This window comes from Rhinichthys klamathensis, unplaced genomic scaffold (assembly GCF_029890125.1).
Source record: "Rhinichthys klamathensis goyatoka isolate OS25496 unplaced genomic scaffold, OSU_Roscu_1.1 h1tg000270l_1, whole genome shotgun sequence".
Taxonomy (NCBI): Eukaryota; Metazoa; Chordata; class Actinopteri; order Cypriniformes; family Leuciscidae; genus Rhinichthys; species Rhinichthys klamathensis.
Genome location: NW_026606790.1, coordinates 383,824 through 408,632, shown reverse-complemented (window position 1 = coordinate 408,632; position 24,809 = coordinate 383,824). Strand labels below are relative to the sequence as shown.

General features: G+C 38.2%; 1 protein-coding gene across 1 annotated transcript in view; it reads right to left on the bottom strand.

Moving 5' to 3' along the window:
• Window positions 1-24,809, bottom strand: part of atp2a2b (ATPase sarcoplasmic/endoplasmic reticulum Ca2+ transporting 2b) — a 42,526-nt gene that overhangs the window by 2,513 nt on the left and 15,204 nt on the right. Inside the window, exons 6-19 of the mRNA XM_056268280.1 lie at window positions 16,101-16,181; window positions 14,139-14,224; window positions 12,679-13,143; window positions 8,079-8,167; window positions 7,879-7,981; window positions 7,407-7,538; window positions 7,127-7,246; window positions 6,767-6,985; window positions 4,136-4,471; window positions 3,314-3,534; window positions 1,628-1,830; window positions 1,440-1,525; window positions 1,217-1,350; window positions 204-321 (exon numbers count right to left, since the gene is read on the bottom strand). Coding sequence (XP_056124255.1) covers window positions 204-321; window positions 1,217-1,350; window positions 1,440-1,525; window positions 1,628-1,830; window positions 3,314-3,534; window positions 4,136-4,471; window positions 6,767-6,985; window positions 7,127-7,246; window positions 7,407-7,538; window positions 7,879-7,981; window positions 8,079-8,167; window positions 12,679-13,143; window positions 14,139-14,224; window positions 16,101-16,181 — 2,393 coding nt within the window. The remainder of the gene's footprint in view (window positions 1-203; window positions 322-1,216; window positions 1,351-1,439; window positions 1,526-1,627; window positions 1,831-3,313; window positions 3,535-4,135; window positions 4,472-6,766; window positions 6,986-7,126; window positions 7,247-7,406; window positions 7,539-7,878; window positions 7,982-8,078; window positions 8,168-12,678; window positions 13,144-14,138; window positions 14,225-16,100; window positions 16,182-24,809) is intronic.

The window sequence follows — 24,809 nt, the reverse complement described above, 5'->3', positions numbered from 1 at the left end:
TTCTCAGAATTGTGTGATAAAGTCAGATTTGTAAGAAAAAAAAAGTCACAATTGAATAATTGTATTGCATAATGTTTTTAATTGTAATTTTAATTGTATAAGAGTTTATACAGTTAAAAATATTTATTAAAAAAAACACATTAGATTCTACAAAGACAACAACAAAAAAACAAAAGAACCAATATACTGAAACTTGATCTTACCGGCAGGGGCTCCACATATAGGATAAAGAAGTGGAGGGACATGGAGAGGCAGATGGCTCCTAGCAGCCACACATTATCCCAGGGGGGCATGCGAAGCAGAGACTGGTTCTCTGAAACACTACGGCAGGACATCAAGAAGATAACATTGTGAAATTGATTGACTCGTTGCATATTTATATAATCCACCATTTATGCCTGTCAAACCTGTCACCTTAAAACCTGTCAAGTTGTTCCAAACCTGAATGAATACATTTCTTCTGCTGAACACAAAAGATGATATTTTAAAGAATATGGGTAACTAAACAGTTACCCATCAACTTCTTTTGTGTTCAGTAGAAGAAATAAATTCATACAGGTTTGGAACAACTTGACGGTGAGTAAATGACAGAATTTTCATTTTTGGGTGAACTATCCCTTTAAGATCCATTTGAGCGGATATGATGGTAATTGGACACAGCCGAATACAAGGATAAATAGGTTATAAAAAGATTTGTGATTCCTCAAAATGTCAAACTCTATTCAGTACTCATTGAAAATGCATGTAACTACACTATCTGTAGAGTACAATTCCGTTCAAACGGTAAGATCACTTCAGCATAGTTTATTTAATGCCATGTCAGCATCTATGGCTATCTATCTTCATGACAAAAACTGAATTACAAAAATATAGATTTTATATAAAAACCATGTAAACAAAAATAAATACATCAATTAATATTATACAAAATTCTTAACATAAACATAATAACATTTCTAAAACCTTTTCTGGTAAAATATTACTAAACAAGTCCTTAGATGAGCTTACTTCATAGAAATGTTCTCTATTTGCATTAAAAGTGGAACAGTCCAATAAAATATCGGTAAGATCATTGTTACAAGAAAATGACTTCCAGGTGTATACACCAATGTCTCGTCTTACAGCTTCATTGGATGAATCTTAATAGCAGATGTAAATAATTGTGACATTTTCAGGGACAAGATGTGCCTTTATGTAGCGAACTTTCGATACTGACCTGTTGAGGGCGTTGCACATCTCAATGGTCACTAGTACGGAGAGAGCCATGGTCATTGGATAGGGAGACTCAAAGACCTCACACTTCAGGCCCTCAAACTCAGGGTTGTCCGGTGCACACTGAAGGAAGTGGCTCTGCAGTGATGAAAATGGTAGAAGCGAATCAAGACATTGGGATGCATGTGATTGAGAAAGAGTATTAAAATGTAAGGGGAGTTTCTAACCAGTTGATAGAGGGTGACTCTAGGCCCATCTTCAGCAGCAATGAACCACCATGCAGCAGCACCTACAGTACCAGCACCTACATAACCTTTAGGGTGACATGGAGAACATAACATGTCAAATCTTTCTTTACCCACAAAAAAATTTAAAATACATATTATATAGAAAATAAAGTCAGTGGTGCACTCACAGCCAATTATCAGGTATCTAAAGAAGAGCCAGCCAGAGATAAGTGGCTCTCTGGCATTGCGAGGGGGTTTGCTCATGATGTCCAGGTCGGGTGGGTTGAAGCCCAGAGCGGTCGCAGGCAGACCGTCCGTCACCAGATTCACCCACAGCAGCTGAACTGGAATCAGAGCTTCGGGGAAGCCCAGAGCAGCCGTTAAGAAAATACTGCCAGAGAGAATACACATAGTGAGTTAAGCGATTAGATAACAACTGGAAGAATGTCAAAAGGACTTTGGCAGTGATCTGAGTTTGCTCAAGGCATAAATTTCACAGTGTTGTCAGTTATATTGTATCGCTTTTAGGATGGAGACTAAATTGTGCCAAAACAAGATTGAAAAGAAACTGACTTGCTCTGTTTTGGCACACAGGATGAATAGTAAACTACATAAAGAATAAAATACAAAATACAATATAATATATCATTTATAATAAACCGGATAGTTCAGGTCCTTGATTCTGATTGGTTGAACCGCGTTCGAAGCCTTTGTAAATCACTCAACAAACATACACCTGTGACTGCATTACATTAGTATTACTGTGCAACTGCCGTTTGTGATTCTTTGTCATTGCATGTGTTAATTGGCAACCTCTTTGGAACTACATTACTTGGCGTATAAATGTGTTATTTTTGTTGCTGGTATTTATTTTATGAATAAAATAAATATTAAAATGAAAATTATGGAGTAACCGTTTTATAAAAGCAATAAGCCCCTTGAAGCCGTGTTTTACAGTGAATTTAGAACAGCTAAGGGGGTTTTAGGCACTCCGCAGACAACGCCCCTTAGCTGTTCTAAATTCACTGTAAAACACGGCTTCAAGAGGCTTATTGCTTTAATAACCATTCTGGTATCAACACCAATTGATTGATAAAAAATAAAATAATTTTCTCTAACTGAAAACCTGTTTCACTTAGAAATAGACTAATACTCAAAAGTTTGATTTATATACTGTATTAAATCAAATCGTTTTACATCAAGAACTATAACTAAACATGACTAACTTTAACGCCCTGCAGTTTTGTTGTCCGCTGCTGTCAATGTTTTTGTTGTTCATCAGCTGGAAAAAATCATTGTGAAATTGCTTCAAACGATATCGTTCCTCTGTGTCGTTATCGTTATAGTTGTAGTGAGGACTTAAGAGTAATGAGTAGATATTCTTTTATATTTAGAACAATTTTTAGAACTATATCTACTCTATCTTCATCGTTATAGTTATTGTCCTCTGCGTGAACGGGCCTTTATTCGGAAAGAGCGCATTAAATTGTTACAAAAAAAATGTCTGTCACTTTTGATCAGTGTAAAAGTCTTTACTATTTCAAGTAATGGCTGCTGAAAATTCAGCTTTACCATCACAGGATTAAATTACATTTGAAATGTATTCAAAAAAACTGTCATTTTAAATTGTAATAATGTTTCATAACATTACTGTTTTTACTGCAATTTGATCAAATAAATGCAGCCCTGGTGAGCATAAGTGACTTCTTTCAAGAACATTAAAACAAATCTTACCAAGCCCAGAATATTTAATGGTACATAAGATTTCACAAGTTAAATAGATTGCAATAGGCATTTTATGTCGACTTGAAATGTTTTAATGTGGACGGGCCAGTAAAAAAAAAATAAAGTTAGCAAAAGGTTAGGATCCTTACCAGACCACCTCGCCGACATTTGAGGAGATGAGGTAGCGGATGAATTGTTTCATGTTATTGTAAATGGCTCGACCCTCTTCCACAGCGGCCACGATGGTAGAAAAGTTATCATCAGCAAGGACCATCTCTGAAGCAGTCTTAGCCACTGCTGTGCCTGACCCCATAGCAATGCCAATTTCAGCCTTTTTCAGAGCAGGTGCATCGTTCACACCATCTCCAGTCTGCAGCAATGAACACAGCAAGTCAAGTCAGTCGAGGGAGAAAGATTTGCCAATATAAACATCTAGAAGACATCCTTCCTCCATCTTTATAGTAATTTAATAAATAATATATTAATACATAAATATACACAACTGTTATTTTTTAAAGAAATACTTTTATTCAGAATGGAAGCATAAAATTGATCAAAACTGACAGTAAAGACACTTCAATTCAGTAAAAGACTTAAATTCCAAATAAAGTTAATATTAATAACAAATACATTAAGCAGCAACTGTTTTCAACATTGATAGGCAATGTTTCTTGAGCAGCAAATCAGCATATTAGACTGATTTCTGAAGGATCATGATTTGACACTGAAGACTAGAGTGGCTACAGTAAAAATTTGTCTTTGCCATCAAAGGAATAAATGATATTTTAACAAATATTAACCAGTCATTTTAAACTGTAATAATTTCACAATATTACTGTATTTCGACCAAATAAATGCAGCCTTGGTTAGAGACTTCTTTTTAAAAACCTTACTGACCCCAAAACTTTAGATTGAAAGTGTACATAAAATCATTCAGTTAGTATTTGTTACGATTTCGCAATCTGATTTACCATGGCAGTGATCTCATCGTAGGACTGCAGGAACTCCACAATCTTGGATTTGTGAGATGGCTCGACACGGGCAAAGCAACGGGCAGTGATCACTGCCTCACGCTGGGCGGCAGCAGACAGGTCGTCAAACTCTCGGCCAGTGTAGGCCATGCACGAGACATCGTCATCCTCACCAAAGATGCCGATGCGCCTGCAGATGGCCACAGCTGTGCCTTTGTTGTCACCAGTGATCATGATGACTCGAATGCCCGCTTGACGACAAAGTTTGATGGAAGCTGCCACCTCAGCTCTGGGTGGGTCCAGCATGCCCACACATCCCACAAAGGTCAGGTCCGTCTAAAGGAAAAACAGCAATTATAATAAACGTCTATTAAAATGAAAATTGTGTAGTTAAGAATTTATATTTATATATATATATATATATATATATATATATATATATATATATATATATATATTAGTGCTGGGCAAAGATAAAAATTTTTAAATCGCGATTAATCGCATGATGTTCTTGCGATTAATTGCATTGTTACGCGCAAAATCGAATAATGAATTCTAAAGTAGTGTATTGCGCACTTTTGATTTAAATGTACTGCTATATACACAAAAGTGCAATGACATGTGGTTTGCAAAAACTTTAAACAAATAGCCTAATGTACTTTTTACCAGCAGTATTCCCTTTACACAATAGCAATACAACATTTCTTGTAAATCTCAACTTAAACATTAATGTAATCAAATCAAATATTAAACCAAAGCTATTTGCCACTGCCAGGGCATTACCTTTTATCTAGCTTGTTAAAACAAGTTACCACCAGAGTCCTGTTTTCTTGTTTTTTTCTGAACAGGTATCAACAGGTATCTTTTATCAGGGAGCAGCAGAAACCGTCTGTGTTCAGTAGCAAGTGGGTGCGTTCCCGTGAAACTGTCGCGGTTGTGCGCGCGCACACGCCTGCCGCCGAAGTTGAATTTTCTTGAACTTTTTGTACACGACGCGCAGCACAAATCATTGGAAGAGAGACTGATCCTCGCTGTTTGTGAGTTTCCAGAATCTAAATAGTTATCAGGACATCAACAGGAGGGAATTCACATGGCAGAGCATCCCCGCTAAACTAAACGCAGGCCTATCAGGTAAAGTTATGTATAATTTTAATTTAAGTTAAAAAGGCTGCAGCTGCGCACTGAAGCCGTTGCCATGGTTACTATCCATAGAGCGCCTGCCGTTCACTCGCGGAGCGCTGTCTCCCTTTCTGTTCACCTGAGAGAACCTGCTGAAGCCTTCCTCTACTGCTTGTTTGGGAGGGTTATTTGCTGGCTGACCAACATCCCACCCCTCCTGTGACCCATGGTTTGACTGTAGGCCTGTGTGTATTCAGAGCCAGTGAGCAACGGACTTTCAAAATAATAATAATAAAAAAAACTGCGTTAACGCGCGAAAATTTTTTTTACCGCCGTTACTTAAAGGGGTCATATAATGGTACATGCACTTTTACAAGTTGATTGTACTGAAATGTGTGTTGGCAGTGTCTGTACACAACCATCATATAATGATAAAAATCCATCCAGTGGTTTTGTTTTAATCTCCTTATATGTTTTCCCCTGCCTCAAATCGAGCCGTTCGAGCCTGTGACGTCACAAGCTCGCACGCCCCTCCCACGATTGTTGATTGACAGGAGCGTCTCAACACAGACCCGCCCTCGCTCATGAGGGAGCTGTCAATCATAGTCTGCACGGCGCGGACCGGCGCGGTCATTGTTGATATGCTGGAGCACTGTCTATGAGCAGAATGGCGTCTAAGCGATTGTGGTGTTCTGTTCTTGGGTGTAATAACGAACACAGCAGTCATTTTAATGTTCCTAAATCCGAACCGCTGAAGACGCAGTGGCTGTGTTTGTTTTCGAAGGGAATATTCCCCACGAGCAACGTCAATGCTCTCATGTTTGCGCGAATCATTTCACACCAGACTGCTTTATAAACGAGGATCAGTATAAAGCTGGATTTGCTAAGAAGCTGCTCATGAAAAAGGATCGGTACCAGATATTCGTGTTCCTGCTGAATCTCCAGAAGAACGGAAGTGAGTGTAACGTTTTATTAAACTTTATATTAATATACTAATCTTTGCAAATCGCTAGCTGCACGCTTCACAATGAATGCGTCTAAGGTTTACACTCAGGGTACATTACGGCATGTTTTCTATGTATGACGTTCTCAATATAATTCATAATCCCACGTTTATACTGAACAACGCGTTATGGTTATTGTGTTATTGAGTTACAAACGGTGTAGCACAGAACACAGAGGCGGGGTGAGCAAAGCTCATTATCATTTAAAGTCATATGCACTGAAACGGCGTGCTGAAAACAGAGCTGTTTTTGACCAGGTAAAATAAGTGTTTTCTTACAATACTAATGAGAATTTTTAATTAAAGTATATTACAAACTTTTAATTTAGACCCTAAAGAATCATATTAGCTTGTACAAAAATGGCATTATATGACCCCTTTAATAAATGTGTTAAAGCATGCCCAGCCCTAATCTATATATAATATTTTTATATATAAATAAATATTTATACACACACACACACACACACATTATTGTGATTGTTGTAACACAAAAATGCTCTTCTCACCTCATACTCAATGAACCGGTTTGAGTCCTCCAGTACAAGGCTCTCTTTGCTCAATGGGTTGTCTCGGGTGGCCAGAGCCAGACAGCGCAGTGTGTCACGTCCTGTGCCGTACTCACGGATCACAGACAGGATCTTCTCTTTAATACCTGCTGTCAGGGGGACTTTATTCCCACCCACACGGATGTGCGTGCATCTGTCAATCACTCCCTCTGGAGCACCCTGCACCCAGAAATAATGCGTTTAAGGAAGCTGCAGGTACATTGTTGTACCACAACACATTTCAAACGTTAAGTAGTCCTGTTTGGAACAGGTAAATGGAATACTGAAGTGCTAAAGTCTCCCTGGAAAACGTGGCGTTACCTTAACAAACATCTTGCCAATGGATGAGCGAGCTTTGTTGGGAGTACAGTACACTGACATGGACTTTCTGTCTCGGGAGAACTCCAGAGTGAACTCCTTCTTCATCAGCTGCTTGATGACCTGAGACAAAGAAAGAAAGAGTACAACAAATTACTCAGAGATGAATGCTGACATTACATCAAACACAACCAATTTGGAAATTAATGTGGGCTTCCACAACCACACGACCCACTAGGGTTGCAACCAACTCATAATCTGCGGTTGGAAATGTTTGACGTACCGAGTTGCAAGCGTTCGCCAACTCAACCTTGGAAAGGCCTTTTAGTTCTGTGTCGAACACGTTCATTTTCTCCACCAGACATGTTAGAGCGGTCTCTGTGGCTTCTCCCACCTTCTCGTACACACCTTTGGCCTGACATAGACAGAAACTCTTCAGAACTGCTGTTTGATAAACGCAAGCACTAGGGATCCACTGATATACATATTCTGGTTAATATTGATAAGCAGACATTTGTTTTCAATGTTATATAATCCAAATGACCAATGTTAAAATTCTATACTATTTTGTATTATATTTTATAAATGTTTAAAATATTATTTATTAATTTACAAGGATACAAAAAATATGGGGAAGAAATTTAAAAATTATATTTAAGCAAATTCATTCATTTAGTGACATCTGTATGCTAGACAATATAGTTCCGCACATGAACAGAGGATGCTGCATATACCAGAAGATGTAAATAACTAACCTCGTTGAAATCTAGAGAGGAGTCGTTACACAGAGCACAGATGCTGGCCAGTTCAACCAGAGCATCATACTGGGAGCATCGCACTGGTTTACCCTCATGAAACCTGGAGTAAAAAAAAAAGAAAAGAAAAAAGAGGTTGCTAAACAGTAGTGTCTCATGCACTTTGAAATATCAGTGTGAACATGGGCAGCAAAACTCACACTTTTCCATCAGGGGCGTATGTGGAGCCAGAAATGGTGAACTCTTTTAGAGAGCAGCTGTTTCCATTTGCCTGATCAACAATGAACATCTGGAACAAAAAAGACATAAAAAAAAATCAAACAAAATCTCAACCAGCAGGTGGCAGGCCATCCCACCACAGATGATCTCTGATGTTTGAAAGCATCTCATGAAAAGATCCCTACTCCACCTGACCTGGATATACCAGCACTACAGATGTAAACACTTTACATGACACTCACTTAATGGTTCAGAGGGCCTTTAAAACCAAGCAAACCCCCCCAAACATAAGCAACTGAGCATTAAGGATATTTTTAAGCACAAAAGACAATCAGACCCCCAATATGTCAAGGAAGTGAAGAGCATAAAAGAGATGAGAGTGAGTGGGATGGTAAAATGGAACAGCGTTCCTGCTGTTGTGATAAAACCCAGTGGACAAGAGTCGAACCACAGAGACAGAAGAGTGTGGGGGAGAGAGAGACAGGGAGTAATTTCAAAAGTGCTAGGCACTATGGAGAAAGACATGATTAGCAGAAAAACTTAAAGGGTAAGTTCGCCTAAAAATCACTCACCCTCATGTCGTTCCAAACCCGTAAGACTTTTGTTCATCTTAGGAACACAAATGAAGATATTTCTGATGAAATCTGAGAACTTTCTGTCCCTCCATTGACAGCTACATAACTACCACTTTAAGCCCCAGAAAGTTAGTAAAGACATCATTAAAATACTGCGAGCGCTTTGTTTTTTGCAAAAATCTCGATCACGCAACAACGTCAGCTCTCGTGTCAACAACACGCATGATTTGTGGTGCTCTCTTGAACGTGTGTTGGAGAAATATTTAGTACATTTTTTTGGTGCAAACAAAGCAATCGCGTCGCTTCATAAAATTGAGATTAAACCACTGGAGCCACATGGATTACTTTGATGATGTCTTTACTACCTTTCTGGGGCTTGATAGTGTTAGTTGCGTAGGCTGTCAATGGAGGGACATAAATCGCTTACATTTCATCCAAAACATCTTACGGTTCGGTACGACATGAGGGTGAGTAATGACAGAATTTTTGGATAAACTAACCCTTAGCAATTTTAAAACAATTATGGAAAAACAATATCAAACTTAACACTTCCTAAAGAAAAAGCTATTGGTGAATGAAGGGGCAAAACATGCTGAAATGATGCGTATGCGTCTTGAGTCATTAACATTGTGTTGCTATGTGGTTTTCAGCATGTTTCCATGCACTTTTAATGAGTGAATTTCCACGACTTTAACATGACTCACAAACATTTGTAGAAAGGCAATTTCACTAGTTAAGGATTTCCAAAAATCATTTTGATTTAGAATGAGTCACTAATGAATCATTCAGACCATTTTAAATCCAGAATTAGATAAAAACTCAAAAGAACAATTCGCTAAAAAAAAAATCACAAATTTCTGTGGCTTTCAAACAAAGGTTACTTAACTAGAGCAATAACTAGGCAAGAAAAGCATATTCAAGACAGAGGAAATTTACTTGTTTTGACACCCTCAAAGTATTATTTTTTTTTGCATCAGGATGTTTTATATAATGTAATTCTATAATAAAAATACATAGGTGACAATCTAAAAAAAATTTCATCTTAGCATCTTAATGCTTCATACTCCAGGTTGACTGAACTTGCGCAGCTTTGGAACCTGCATACCTCGAGTATGCAAGGTTTGGGTTAAACAACTGTTCAGGGTGTATGTGAGGCTAAGTTAACCTTGCTTTCTGAAATACCGCCTGGATTACTAAGTGCACTGTTGGTTACAGAGTTTACCTCCTTTTTATTCATGTTTTTAACAATTTCTTTATTTGTGAAAATCCTAAACAGAATCAAGAAGTTGCTAGCTAAAGTATAAATGTTTATTTTACGTTATGATTCGCCCCCCAATATAGATTCACTTTCAAAGTTCTCATTTAGTAAACTATGTAAAATAAATATACATTTCATTGCATTATTTGTTATTCACCTTTTTAAAAATGAAAAGGTCTGATATAATATAATAGGTAACCCGGCTCTCAGCATCGATATCAAAAATCCATATTGGTCCACCACTAAATATGAACTCTTAAAAAAATAACTGCACCTCAATTAGGGATGCAACGATTACAGATTTTCTAAGTACGATTATTGTCTGAGAAATAATCACGGTTTAACGATTATCACGATTATTATGCATCAATTAATTTCACAACACTACTAATGTATAATATCACATGAACACTCAACACTAGATTTTAATGTGTTATTTATTGCTGCCACAACACAGTACAAAATTATAAAATGGCAAACAATAATCAATCTCTTCCTTTGGAATTAAAGAGAAGTGCTTTGTAAACATCCAGCATTTTTCTTTTAAAAATAACAAATTAAGTCAAAGGCTGCAGGACTCTTTGATTGAAATAGATCACAAAATTATTAAGTTTTTAGTTTGTTCTAAATTTTTTTTTAACCTGAGGTAGAAAACTTGATAACATGAAAACAATATCTTGTTGGTATTTGACATAAAAACATAAATAATACTATAAAGGGATAATAAATCCCAATGAAAATAAGAATAAACAAAGTATTTGGCTCTATTGAATTAAATGCAAGCTAAATATTAGGCCTATGTATTTCTTTTAAAATAAAACAAATATAGTCCAAATGTTATCCACCAATATTATTGTACTTATTTTAATACTCTTTTTTAATTATTAATCCAAATTTTACATGTGCCTTTAGGAAATCATCTATTATAATCTCATTATTTTGGTTTGTTTGTTTGAAGTTTGAGTACAAATTATAGAAAGAAACTGAGAACATCTCTCATGCAGTGTTATTAATAACTGAAATGCAGTTAATTGGTAGTCCTAGAAGTCTACACGGCCCTGATCTTATGTTAGTGTTTTACACCGGGCATATTACAACTACAAAGCCTGACATTTACTCAACACAGACAGGAGAAAGCAATAGGATATTAAGTTAAATGTTCACTGAAACTCTTGAGAGCACGTCACATTCTGTTTTCCACAGACTTGCATAACCAAAACATTCCGCTGTTTTTTTGTTGTTGTTTTTTTTTACGTTGCACTGGAAGCTGAAAGTTGCACGCCGCGTTCTCCTTTTTCCAAAGCGCTAGGGCGGTTGCGCTCCGCAGGCGTCTGTCGTTGCTCTGTTGATTCTTGTCACTTGACCCACGGTGCGCTTGCGGCATTACGAAAAGTTGAGATGTTTTTATCTCGATGCAGCGCGGACGCGCTTGGAAAAAACGAGCGCGTCGCTTCCATTATGAGCGCGGACACCGTGCGCCTACATTTGAAATGAACTTGAGCGTGCAAAAGACGCGATCTGTGAACAGGCCCTTAAGGCGTTTTTTCGGTGGAAATAGAGCGTCGCTGCTTAGTCCCTCAGTGGTTGACGAGCACGACACTTTAAGCTGGTGCACCGCTGGTGTAACGTTGTTTTCGTTTTGTGTTAGGTGCAAAAGTTCCGTTCCGTGCCGTCCGCGGTGTAGCATAGTCTTTACGATTAATTAACCGTGACGTTTTAAAGCGCGGTTAATTGTGAAATCCGGTAATCGCTGCATCCCTAACCTCAATAAGGCACAAAATAGAGGTATAATTCGTGTGTATAGTGGACATGATGCAAGACAAGTTAACTATTTAACACGAGTACAAGCTTAATGGTTAGGGTTAACAATATTACATTCCTTCAGTTGAAACGCTGCTAATTTTAGAAGCACCCTTCCCATATAGTATTATTTTAAACAGTCGAGGCAAACGGGACATTTAGGGTAAAAATAAATTTGGTTTAAACACATGCTTGATTTTATTCTGTGAATGCTCAGGATATTTAAAATAATTTATATTAAAAAGAAAAGCAAGCCTGCAACTAAATTTAACCTTTACACACCCAAAACTGATTAAAATCAGAACCGCTTCACAGCTTGCATGCTTGACTGTACAGCCCACAGCAAAGGCGCTGCTGTGGATCTCACACACATACACAACACAACACACACACGGTCAGTTATATAACACTACCGCAAGTAACTGACTACCGCATACTGATCAGCTCTCGCAGTCAAGCTGGAGAAGAGCAGATGAGGAGGGTGACGAAAGATGAGAGGAAATAAGTATACAGGCACACGATGAAGGGGAGAAAGAGAACAATAAACCATGTCAAACATGAAAACAACATAAAAGGAAATACAGAGGCAACCTGGGGTGGTCTGACACAAGGTCATGAGAAACTAAGATAAAACTGCAGATATCAAAGCTGCAGATTAACAGCTTTCCCACGACTTTCGTTTGAGGCCAAGTAACGTACTAGTGCTAAATCAATACCATCATGAATGTCATTTTTATTCATGAGCCAATTGTCTATGCAGTAATATCACACTCGGTTCTTGGCTGAAGCCCAGCCTGCAAATTTCTAAACAATCACAGAACTCTATTGCCAAGGAATAAAATAATGGGCTAAACAGAATTCATAACAGCAGAGGTTGTAAGTTATTTTTGATGAGCCCTGAAGCTGCAAGCCCACTTCAATTGTGTATAATTTTCCCAGCATTCTCACCCTGCAAACGGACATCTGGTTGGTGGTAAGTGTGCCGGTCTTATCCGAGCAGATGACGGAGGTGCAGCCCAGGGTCTCCACCGAGGGCAGAGAGCGTACGATGGCGTTCTTCTTGGCCATGCGACGGGTACCCAGAGCCAGGCAGGTGGTGATGACGGCGGGCAGGCCTTCGGGGATGGCGGCCACAGCCAGCGCGACGGCGATCTTGAAGTAGTATACGGCCCCGCGGATCCATGACCCACCGTGAACGGGATCGTTGAAGTGTCCAATGTTGATGATCCACACGGCGATGCAGATGAGCGAGATGACCTTGGACAGCTGCTGGCCGAACTCATCCAGTTTCTGCTGGAGTGGCGTGCGCTCCTGCTCCGTGGACACCATCTCATCACGGATTTTGCCAATTTCGGTGTTCACACCGGTGGCAATCACTACGCCCACCGCTTTGCCTGCGGCAATGTTGGTACCCTGTAAACATTTAGTAAAAAAAGGCGAGTTTTAAATTGTTTATGATTGAATATGATCATAATCTAAAACCCCCTTTAAATTTACTAGTGAAATCCAAAGTTTTCTAGAAACAAAATTGGTTCTAAATCATGCAAATGATGCATGATACATCAGCACCATATTGGTTATCGAAAAATTATTTGTTTAGGCTAATTGATCAGAATCAACAAATATAGGATATTTCAGTGTGCCATATTTGTATATACTTTATTATAATGTTGTATTGCCTAAATGAACTCGCAGCATTTAAAAGCACCTGGGTTTTTTTTTATTACATTTTTTTATTTAGAAAAAACCAATACATTTTAATATTGGCTGCTATCAGCCATAACATAACTTATTGTTTTTTTTTAATCATAATTTAAAATCCCTAATACAAATCCCTCACATCTGTGCAAAACTGATAATAAAATTCCTTCAAAAACATGTGGTTGTTTGCTTAAATATATCTGTTAAAAATGCTATTACAGATATGATGCTAATACACAATTATATATTACGACTTATAATACCGTCCAAATGTTAGTGGGTCAGCAAGATTTTTTTAAAGAAATTAACACTCAGTACTAAATACTCAATAATATTCAACAAGGATACATGTTGTTCTTTTGAACTTTCTATTCATTAAAGAATCCTGAAAAAATGTATCATGTTTTCCACAAATTAAGCAGTTTTCAACATTAATACGCCTTAAGTCAAGAAATAAGTTTCTTGAGCACCAAACCAGTATATTAGAATGACATGAAGGATCATGTGACACTAAAGACTGAAATTAATTTGAAAATATACTAAAATACAAAACCGTTATTTTGAATTGTATTCAAATTGCAAAATATGAATGTTTTTAAATTGTATTTTTGTCTAACCCTAAATATGAGCAAGAGTAATAAGGCCTGCATTATCCACATTATACCACAAATAATATGCTGACAGCAGTCATTAGAGGTCTGACTTACAGAGAAGAGCATGTTCTTCTTGTCCTGGTTCACAGCACGAGGGTCAGGGACAGGGTCTGTATGCTTAATTACTGACACAGATTCTCCTGCGAAGAGAAGATACACGTGACAGGTTGGTGAAATCAAAGTTCTAGTACTACTTGACTGCCCTCGAAGACTAACACAATGAGGATTAGGTTTCCAGTTCATCACGCAGGTGTCCCAATTCAAGTCCTTGATGTGCATTTGCGCAATAGCTTTAACGGTTCATTTCTGGTCAGGATGGCAAAGAATCCCAACAAAAAATAGCCATGGATGGAGCAGCTAAAAGATGTGGAAAAGTCGAACAGGCCGTTACCAATTAAGGCAGTAAAGCAAGACCCACAAGCCTACAAGAGCACTTCCTTTCTGTCTTTCACCCAAACTGGACTGTAGAGACTGGGCACAGCTGACCTACCTTTAAAATAGGCAGCACTGAATCTTCTCAGGAAAAAAACCCTTATTTTTCCACCTCATATCAACTACTGAAGTGACTATGCTAAATCTGAATTGCATCTGCAATGGAAACTATATTTAACCGTGGTTTTGTGATGAGATAAAAGGGTACTGTGACATTTAACAAATACAAAAATAAAATAGACAAAACATCTTAGATTGTGATGTCTTTGCTAAGGACATTCAGCATTAGGACGGCTGCAAAACAATAATAAAATAAAATAAAAATCAGACCTGCGTATAAAAATACTGACCAGTGGATATTCAATGTATAGGGGCTTTTGTACTGGAGGAACCTTTTCATAGTTTCTAGAACTATTGGCGGAAGTACTCGCTTTTTGGTGTGTTCGCACCGCAGGAACTAGGAACGATTTTAGATCTAGGAACTCAATTAGCTCCTACTTCAGAGTAGGGTCTAACCCAGTGCAATAGGAACTACCAGTGACGCTGATTGGCCGTACGCAAGCGAAACACCAGCACCCACCATTTAAAAAAAAAAGCTGTGTACACACAGATTATAGCCTATACATTTACTCCACAAATTAACTCTACGAACATGGAAAATGGTAATAGATGGACCTCTTAACAGTTACGCGAAGGAGAAAATCCAACGCGACTTTGGACCAAGCAAAACATGATCATGTACTTCTGCTCAGCTAGAGACATTGGGCATCAACCACACGGCAAAAGCTAATACTTTCATATACGGTCGGGTCTACTTTTTGTATAACATCTATTTTTGTACAACATTCTATCTAATAACGCAAGACAGGACTGTTAAACAGATCATAAACTAATGGAGAATAGGAGCGCTGTGTGCTCAGGCTCTGGCGTTCTCAGCGCAGTCTAAATAAAAGTCAGCCACTCCGTCAAAATAAAAGTCGCAACAACAAGCACGGCTTACGTCACTTCAGAGTTCCTACTGGCGGTGCGCATGCAACCAGGAAAAGGGCCCTTAGGGAACTATTAGATCTTGGGGAACTCCCCTGGTGGCTAGTTCCTAGAACTACCCAGTGCGAAAGCCAAGGTCAAAATTTCTTCCTGTACTTGGATCAAAAAGTTTTAAAAAAAAAAGGACACAAAGTACAACAAATACTATTTGGACTCCATTTACTTCCATTCATGTGCACGTGAACCCAGGAGAGTGGAAACGCAAGCACACATGAAGTAATTTCATCTATTCTTGTGTAACAAAGTTCAAGTTCAGTGAACTGTAGCCAGCAAATTAGCATAAAGATGTTTGACCACAACATCATAGATTAACCTCTTGGCTCAATACAAACTAAGAATACAAATTTCAAAGAAGTAGATACTGAATTTATTTTGTTATATGGGATTCATTACTTATAAAAAACAGAATCTGCAGACTGTGACATTAAATCCTGTTGCTGATAAAACACTGCAATGTCCATAGTAATTTTACCTACTCAAATCCTAGTATGAATGTACATTTAAAAAGACAACTTGAGGCAATGCCATTGTTCTCACCTGTCAGAATGGACTGGTCCACCCTCAGGGTCGTTGACTTGATTGAAGTCAAGCGAATGTCAGCAGGAACTTTATCACCCACTGAAAGGAAACAAAAACATGCTGTTAAGATTGAGATAAATCCAGTGCTCGAAGCAAACCAAAACAACACTGTCATGCCCTTCCAAATTTATAAGAACAATCAAGCAGCAATAAAAGAGCAAGAACAATTCAGGAGAAAGGACTTGGATCCCTATAAGCAAAGCAAGTCAGGCTCTACGGATCTAAGAACAGCTGTACCACTGATTACAACAAAGGTGCCATTACACTTTCAAACAATGTTTGTAAGGCACAGTGCCAATTTAAAACCATGAACCCCCAAGCAAGCACCTTTTGAATCTCAAGTATCAGCTCAACAGTTAATGGCTTTGCAATTGACGATAACGGATTGTGCTTTCAAGGGATGAAATGAAGGCCAAAAATACATCACACATCTAAAAAGAAAACAGTACAAACCATGTTATCATGGGTTGGTTGGGTTTAAATTTCAACAGTTTTCTCAGAAACCTTTTAAGGTGCACTTGCTAAGTCCTTAAGCTTTACAAAACCAAATATCACAAGAATTATGGCAATGCTTCATCTCTTCCAGTCCTTTTTAAGACACGGAGGAGGACCATCTCAACATCTTCAGATAAAACCTGCACTGAAGAGGTTAATGAAGCATCAGCAGCTTTGAAACATTTTGGTTCGACTTTGACGTAGACAAAAATAGACTCTGCTTCATTCTTTCCACAAACAGAGGGGGGTTTAGTAATTGCTACTAGGAAAAGAGCAAATGTAAATACCGTAATCTTTTCTAAACAAATCTCTTAATGAATAAGGCGTTGGATACTTGAGCATGCTAAAACACTTGACGTTTATTAGTCATTTGAGATGGCGTATGTTTAAATCCGCCTGATGTGTAAATCAAGTTTATGAAAGAGTGGGCAATGACGAAGAATCTTTTCACAGGATGTTCTGGGTGGAAAGAACTTCAAATAACCTGAGGATACTGTCCTAGATGCTTTGCCTTTTCTGGACTAAGTTTTTAACAACATGCAACAGCACCAATAGGCCTCTATGCACTTTTTAATGGAGTGGGGGACATGACGGGTGGTATCAGACCAACAACCAAAACAGCTCCTAAAATGGAAAAGTTATTTTGATATTAACTATGGTGCACGGTCAAGCTAACACCCAAGACCCAACATAAACAGATTTTGTTTGAGATGAGATTGTTAGTCCATAGAATGTATGCGAGGTTACTTCATTCCTATGAGTTCCTATATATAGTTTAAATATCCTTCAAACTATATATAGTTTACATATCACATATTGTAATAAAGCATGTTCAATGGCAATACATGTAATATAGATTTATCAAGCACACACTCAAGGAAGCTCTAGGGGTTCTCTGGACATAAAAAAAAAAAAAAAGTTATATGATCCAATTTACAATAATAATACACCTTTAAAATGACCCTAAACTAAACTAAGGAATGTGGTACATAATCCCGATATATAGTTCAAGTTAGAAAAAGGTCATATAACAGGGTAACCTACTTTAAGTAGACAAGGAAAGAAAGTCTTATAAGAATAGATCATAGAAAAATCATTTTTGGACCAGCTAATATTATTCTAATAACACTTGTTAATGACAGAGTTAAAAAGTTAAAAATTGCACAAGCCGCAGGCATTTTAATTAAAAGAATGCTCAAAAAACACCTTCAAAGGCCCGCTATGCTATAGAGCTTGAGTTTTATTATCGATCCCCTGATGATTTCCCCCAAAACACAAAAATCAAGGTCACTTTCACCAGATCAAAACAGGGAAGTTAAAAAGCTGACAGAGCAAGTGGTTGTGTCATATTGGCTGCTAATAGTGGTTGGAAACAAACTGTCAAACACTCCTCATTGACTTAAAAAAGGCTTCAGCTATTTCCTCTCCCTGAGAAACAGTATAGGGCCTCATTTAGGTTGTGATAACTTTGCAGCAACTCCAACAGAGAGTTATATATACACACACACACAGGTACAATAATGCCGTTTTTACTCCACAGTTTGTGCTAGATATTCACCTTTGGATGATCAAGCCAAAAGAACAGAAACAGAGCCAGAGTACTATGAAATACTTAAAAGCAGCCAAGATGGTAGCTGGCTATGTTTATAGCACATTGCTATGCAGTTGCGGGTGGTTAAGAATGATATAGTTGAGTTAATGTTTACATTAAAAACTGCTAGATCTGCTTATTTTTCAACACTTTTAGAAGAAAACAAACACAACCCTAGGTATTTATTCGAAACAGTGGCTAAATTAATGAAAATAAAGCTCCAAAACTGGACGTTTCCAAACAGCACAGCAGTAATGTCTTTATTAACCGGTTACTGATATCTTGATTATTTAATGTATGTTTAAAATATCTGTCATGAAAATAACAGCAACTGTGTAAATTTTTATATTTCAATAACAAATTAGAGTAAAAACATATGTTAATGCAAAAACTGCCTTATGTGCAGTTTACATGTTTTCATACAATTTGTTATTTGAGTGTTGATTATTATTATTATTATTATTATATCTAAAAATAAATATCAACTGAATTTAGGCTAAAAGTCTAGGCTCTGTTGTTAAGCTTTAATGTTATAGTAATGTGCAAGTAAGGGCTCCATATTTTCAGCATTAGCAGATCATTTTTTTTATCCTTGCGAAACGTTTACTTGTAATTGAATTAATTTAAAGACAAGGACACAATTTGTTCATTAAAGCACTGTTTAATTAAAAAAAGCAATTTTAGCTTTCTAGCTTTTTCCTTGATGCCTCGCCACACCCAATCATGCTGCATGCTTATTGGTTCACAGATGTTTACGAGATTAACCCCTTAGGTACTGAACGACAAGACATTTTTTGATACTCAATGGTAGAGGCAATAGGCTTTATGCCGAGCGTCACGTGACCAAACCGGAAAACAGGTCTCATTGCATCCGCTTGTCAGAGAAAGTGTTAACGGCGGTAAGAACTAACTACGATATCTATGAATTTTTAAGGTAATCAGCTAACCTACTAAGTTCACTTTGTTATTGGTGTTTTATGCTATTTAAATATCTAAACTTTAGTGTGAAGAAGAAAAATTAAAAAACTTTTAAATATCAATCTGCACATGCGAGGGACATTGGTTATGCTCATTTTTGCTTGCGCCTTTTAAGTTATCTTGAGTAAAACCGCAAAAAATTTCATGAAGCACATACAAAAGACCTGAATCGGAAGCGATGTGATCTGTTTTCCGGCTTGGTCACGTGACGCTCGGCATAAAGCCTATTCGGTTGGTGCCTAAAAAGTATCGAACTGGATACACAGCGCTACTTAAATGCCCTAATTGAACAAAGGCCTAATCCTAGCTTAATCTAAGCCCTGTCTGTGAAACCGGGACTTTATGTAATCGAATTAAGTGATAGCAAATAATATATAAATAAACAAAATAAAAATGCAAAACAACACAAAACCTCAATAGTGCTCATAGCATGTACCACAAAAAATAAAAATAAATAAAAGAAATCCATGGTTCACATTAGCTCCAGAAATTAGAAACCATAAGGGACATCTCGACTGCAAACAAATATGTTAGTAAGCAAACTTTAGGGAGGTCTAATCCCTTTTTTCAAAGAGAAGCATCAACAGTTCCTTGCGTTGTCCCTGATTGCCTTTGGCTGGTTTGTGCAAAGAACGTTCCCTTTCAAGCAGTGATTGGCTGGGGCTCCCCGGGGAGCGCTTCCTGAGGGAACTGACAACGAGAGGCCGCAAGTGCAGCGACGACCCGAGCACGTAAACACACAGGGCCGGATATGCTCTCCGTCATGCAGACAACTTGTCCTCCAAGAGCCTGTTCCCACTGCTGCTGATGGGACTGAACCGATGCCTGCTGAGGACAGTAAGAGAGGACAAAGAGCAGAACACCTCCCCTTCAAACACGAGAGAAGGGAAAGCAGCCATCTGGCTCACTGATTATTTATCTCGTCAACTCTTAACTGCACATCCTGTCTCTGTTCCTACTTTTTACGTACAATGAAACCCCACCTGAGTGATCGCAGAGCAGCCTCGATTTAATACTTCTGAGGACAATTCCCATGAGTCCGAGCCATTACCATAGAAAAGGAAACAATCTTGGTTCATTAGCAGAGAGGCACAGTAAATTTAGAGGCTGGAGGATTGCAAAAAAGTGTGTCGCTTGGAGTAAGACGACATTAACTTGTGAACAGGAAGTCACACAATACATTTAAAACCACAAAAGCCCCGTCTACACTGGCTGCTTGTCACTTTCTCCCAGACGTGATCAGCATTCACACTCCCGCGGTTAGCATGTGGCAACGGCAGTAAGCTAATGTTTCTAATGCTTTCTATTCCCTTTTTTTTTTCTCGAGGTGGCTTGCATCAGCAATGTGCTTCACCATATTCCTTTTGGGTCAATGGGGACTTGTCTACACTTGTCTCCATCCCCCAGCATCCTCTTGCAACTAGTGTCCTTGGCTAATGTCTCACTACACTGACATTTGTCCCTTAAGGGAAGTCTACGCTCAAGAGAAGATGGGTCATTTACACAACACCATTTTCAAGTAAAAATGGAAAACTTTATGCGTTTTGACTGTTCATTTACACGACAACAGTATTTTGGGGGCCTGAAAACACGGGTTTCAAAGTGCAAGTTTTTGAAAAGACTATACCGTTATGAGCATGCGTATTATGCGTTTAGTCAGTGTATAGGCACGTAGTTTTTCTTTACAAAGTAGCATTGCCAACTACTGGCATGGCATGCATAATACGTTTTTTTATAACAATACATAATGCAGTAGTTTGAGGATCCGTATGAACAGGGATCGTTTTGACAACGTTGTCTTCTGTATGTGGAAAACTTTTCCGTTTTTAGCACATCGTTGTCATGTAAATGTACCCTCAAACAGAGAAAAAGTGATAAGGCAGCACCTCAATGTGATTAATTCAGGGGTTGGTACTGTCAATGTGCAAAATATATTAAATTTCATACATTTTAGCTCTAACTGAACCATCTCGTTAAAAACATGAAATTCTGCCAGTGCAGTAAAACATGTATATTCAAGGGAGGGTTGCCAGATCTATGAAAAAAAAACAAAAAAAACAGCCAAATTCCCAATCAAACATAGAACAAATACCAAAACGCAAAATATCCCACTCCCAATACCTAAAATACTTAATTTACAGTCACTGTTATGCATTACACACAATTTCAAATAGGAAATCACTGTACAGTAGTAATAAACAGTCCATTTTCATAAAAATAAAATAAATGCTGTAGTCACGGCCAAAATCTTTGGACATTCTGTTTGAAGAGTTTGAATACTTCCCACATTTCCGTAACTGGTTTTGACGTTATCACTTGTGTCGCATTAAGAGTGATGAAAAAGACAATTTGAGAGTCCAGGCTGATACGCATCTGTAAAAATCTGATTGGAATCGCATTTCAAACCACCTCCAAATGTGGTTAGAATCAGATATTTGAAAACCCATTTGAATTTTTTTTTTTTGCTGTCCAGCATTTCAAAAACCCATCTAGATAAAATCTGTATATGCAAAAAAAATGTTTGCGGCTAAAACATAGCCTCAGATATATTTTCATTGGAAATCAAGTCAAAAATAACTAAATTAAAAGTCATTAAGACAAAGACTCTCAAAATCCACTCAGTTCAGCATTAGCAGCAGTGCTCAGAAACAAAGAGCTTTTTCTGCATTTTGAAAGAGGAGATGCGCACAGAGCTGAACGGTCAATTACCGCCGCTGGTCTGCAGATGACAGGAGATGGACCAACAGCCCAACAGATCAGATGTTTCATGATGGCATCACTTTACATGCTATCAGACGGCAGATGTATGAAAGACGAGAGGTAATAACAGAGATGTGAGAGGCTGTCATCTTCAGCAAAGCCCTGCAAGGTCATTCTTCTATGAGAGTAAAGTGAAATAAAAGCAGCTACAGGGACTAGAGTTTATGACTCAGAGCTCAGGTAGGTGGAAAAAATACAAAGATAAATGTACAAGTAATCTATTGCCATTTAACCAATTTAGCAAGATGACGCAGACGCAGCCATTCACAAGGTAACATGACAAAGGGATGGGGGCTTACCACTGCTATGCTAGGAGTTACATCAGCTGTCACTGTTCTCAGATAGCTGGAGGATTTAAGGTATAATTTATGCCTTTAGCAAAAACAAATGTGAGAAGAGTTAAATTTTAAAATGTATCACCAACTTATGTACGAGAGAAATATGTAGCAACTTATGTTTACATGCACAGTTACTGACAGTACTATTCAAAAGTCTGTATTTTTTTGACAGAGGTCTCATAAATCACCAAGGCTGAATTTATTTGATCATACATGCTGTAAACATACCGGGAAATATTATAACTTTACATAACTTTTAAAAATGTAAGTTATTCCAGCGATGACAAAGCTGAATTTTCAGCATCATTACTCCAATTTCAATGTCACATGATCCTTCAGGAATCATTCCAATATTTTTGTGGTAACAGGATAAAAAATTCAGGATTCTTGATTAATTCAAATAAAATTGTACTGACCCCAAACATTTGAACGGTAGTGTACAGTAAGAGGTACAATTGCATTACCGAGGTCTAGTAATGCAAGGTCTATGACAAATTATCTCTCAGTCTGATTGAAAGGTAACTTTTAAAGTGTTTTTAAACATTTTTTTATTTCCCTGCGTCATGCGGTTGCGTCACATTCCAAATCCTGCGGGTTTGATTAAAGATACGTCATGCAGACCTCATCAGAAGAAGGGGACCATTGCTTTTCAAACATCACTGCACCATCTGCTGAAGGCAGTTCGTCGACCTCCCAGCAGAGGCTGAATGACACGTGGATGCTGAAGATTCATGCGAGATCAGCTGTGAGCTCTGGTGTCGACGGCGAGGTTGCACAGCTGCTGCCACTAGACGGACACTTAACATTCCACTCACGAGACTCTCTTTTCCCCCTGCAGTCACCTCCCTCTTTGTTTTCCTTCACCACCGCCTTCCCGCGACACTGTTTTCCACCATGCAAGAAGGGTTAACCTAAATCCATTTAACCAGCTTTATCCCTTCTATATAGGAGTTTTCAAGAATCAGACCCCTCTATGACCTCGCTCTGTCCTTCACAAGACAAAAAAGGAATGCAGTTCTTTCTCCATCTCTGATGTAGCAACAAATTAAACACGGTTGTCCTGCGTCACTCTACAGCACTATCTAAACCAATCAACATCATCCCCCAGCCCCCACCACCCACCACCACGGGAAAGGACTTTTTCCCCCTCTTTAGATTTAAGTCCCTGGTTTAAACTAAAATGGATGCAAGTGAGGCTCCACCCTGTGACTAAACTGATTGTGAATTGTTGCTTTTTTGTTGCAAGTAATGATTTAAAATATAGCCACCACAGGAAAACCTGTATATGGAAGCACACAAAGTTGTCAAACACTGTCTTGTTAGAGACGCAACAGTGCTTTCTGCATGCAACCATCAACAGTCTGAGCCGTGGTGTCTGATCTAAAAAAAAAAAAATAAAAAACTCAAATACTGATGGCATTTTAATGAATGTGTCAAAAAGATTTGCGAAATAGCCTTTGAATTCACTTAGATTCAGCTGTTTGAATCAGACTTGCTCAGTGAACCGTTCAGAGCCATTATTCTGTAAGCAACTTAATCTTGAGTCACATGTCCAATTCCAAATGAACTAGGAACTGTTACGGTGATGTACACTTTAATTAAATAATTAACTTCAAGTAAAAACTAAAGGTACACATTCTTGGAGTTTTGTTATTATAAATAAAAAATAAATACATTTGGCTGCTAAGGTTTCATTTTAGCAGCCTAGTCATTCTTGTTCCAGGTTCTGCAAAATAATCTTCTTTATTCACTTCCCATAATCTCATCCCTTAAATGTATCCTTAGCAACTCCACCACCCACATAGTGGCATTGTAAGTGGAACGTTTAATTTTTCAGGACCCGTCTGTTTAGGCTCCCCTCACAGGTTATGTAACAGGGACACTCACCTGGTCATATTACCACAGGGTATTATTAGTCAGAGCCGCAAAAACAGCGGCTCCTCCAATCCCCATCCTGGTGATGGAGGCTCTACTGCACCATGCGGCTCACCACTCATCAACACCCGTTTCATCTCATCATGACTAAGCATCTATCTAACTCCACCTGAAGCTGGTGAGCACATCTCATCAAGCCCAGCACGGACACACAAGGTAATAGAAAGGTTACACATGCACACAATCCAAATTTTGTGTGCCGGCCATAAAATGAAAATATGTTAAGGGCACTTATGATAAAGTCTTTGGTTAGTATAGTCACCGTGGACTGCCACTTTCACACTAGCTGAAAGAGTCTAGCAGCTTTAACAGCCATTGAATGTCTAAAACACTGAAGCAATAAGGAAGCGCCAAATGATCTATTCCAGTGAGCAAAGAGACGTGGCGTTACGTGACGCAATATAGAGCAAGGGGCACTCCTGATAAACCCTATTCAGATGAATTCACGAGGGAATTCTAACTTTAAAAGTTAACCAAATTACAAAGTACATGCTTTTTACAGTCATTCTCTTCAATAAAAATGGATTAAAAAAAATTGATGACTCATCTTGCATTACACAAATAAAATAC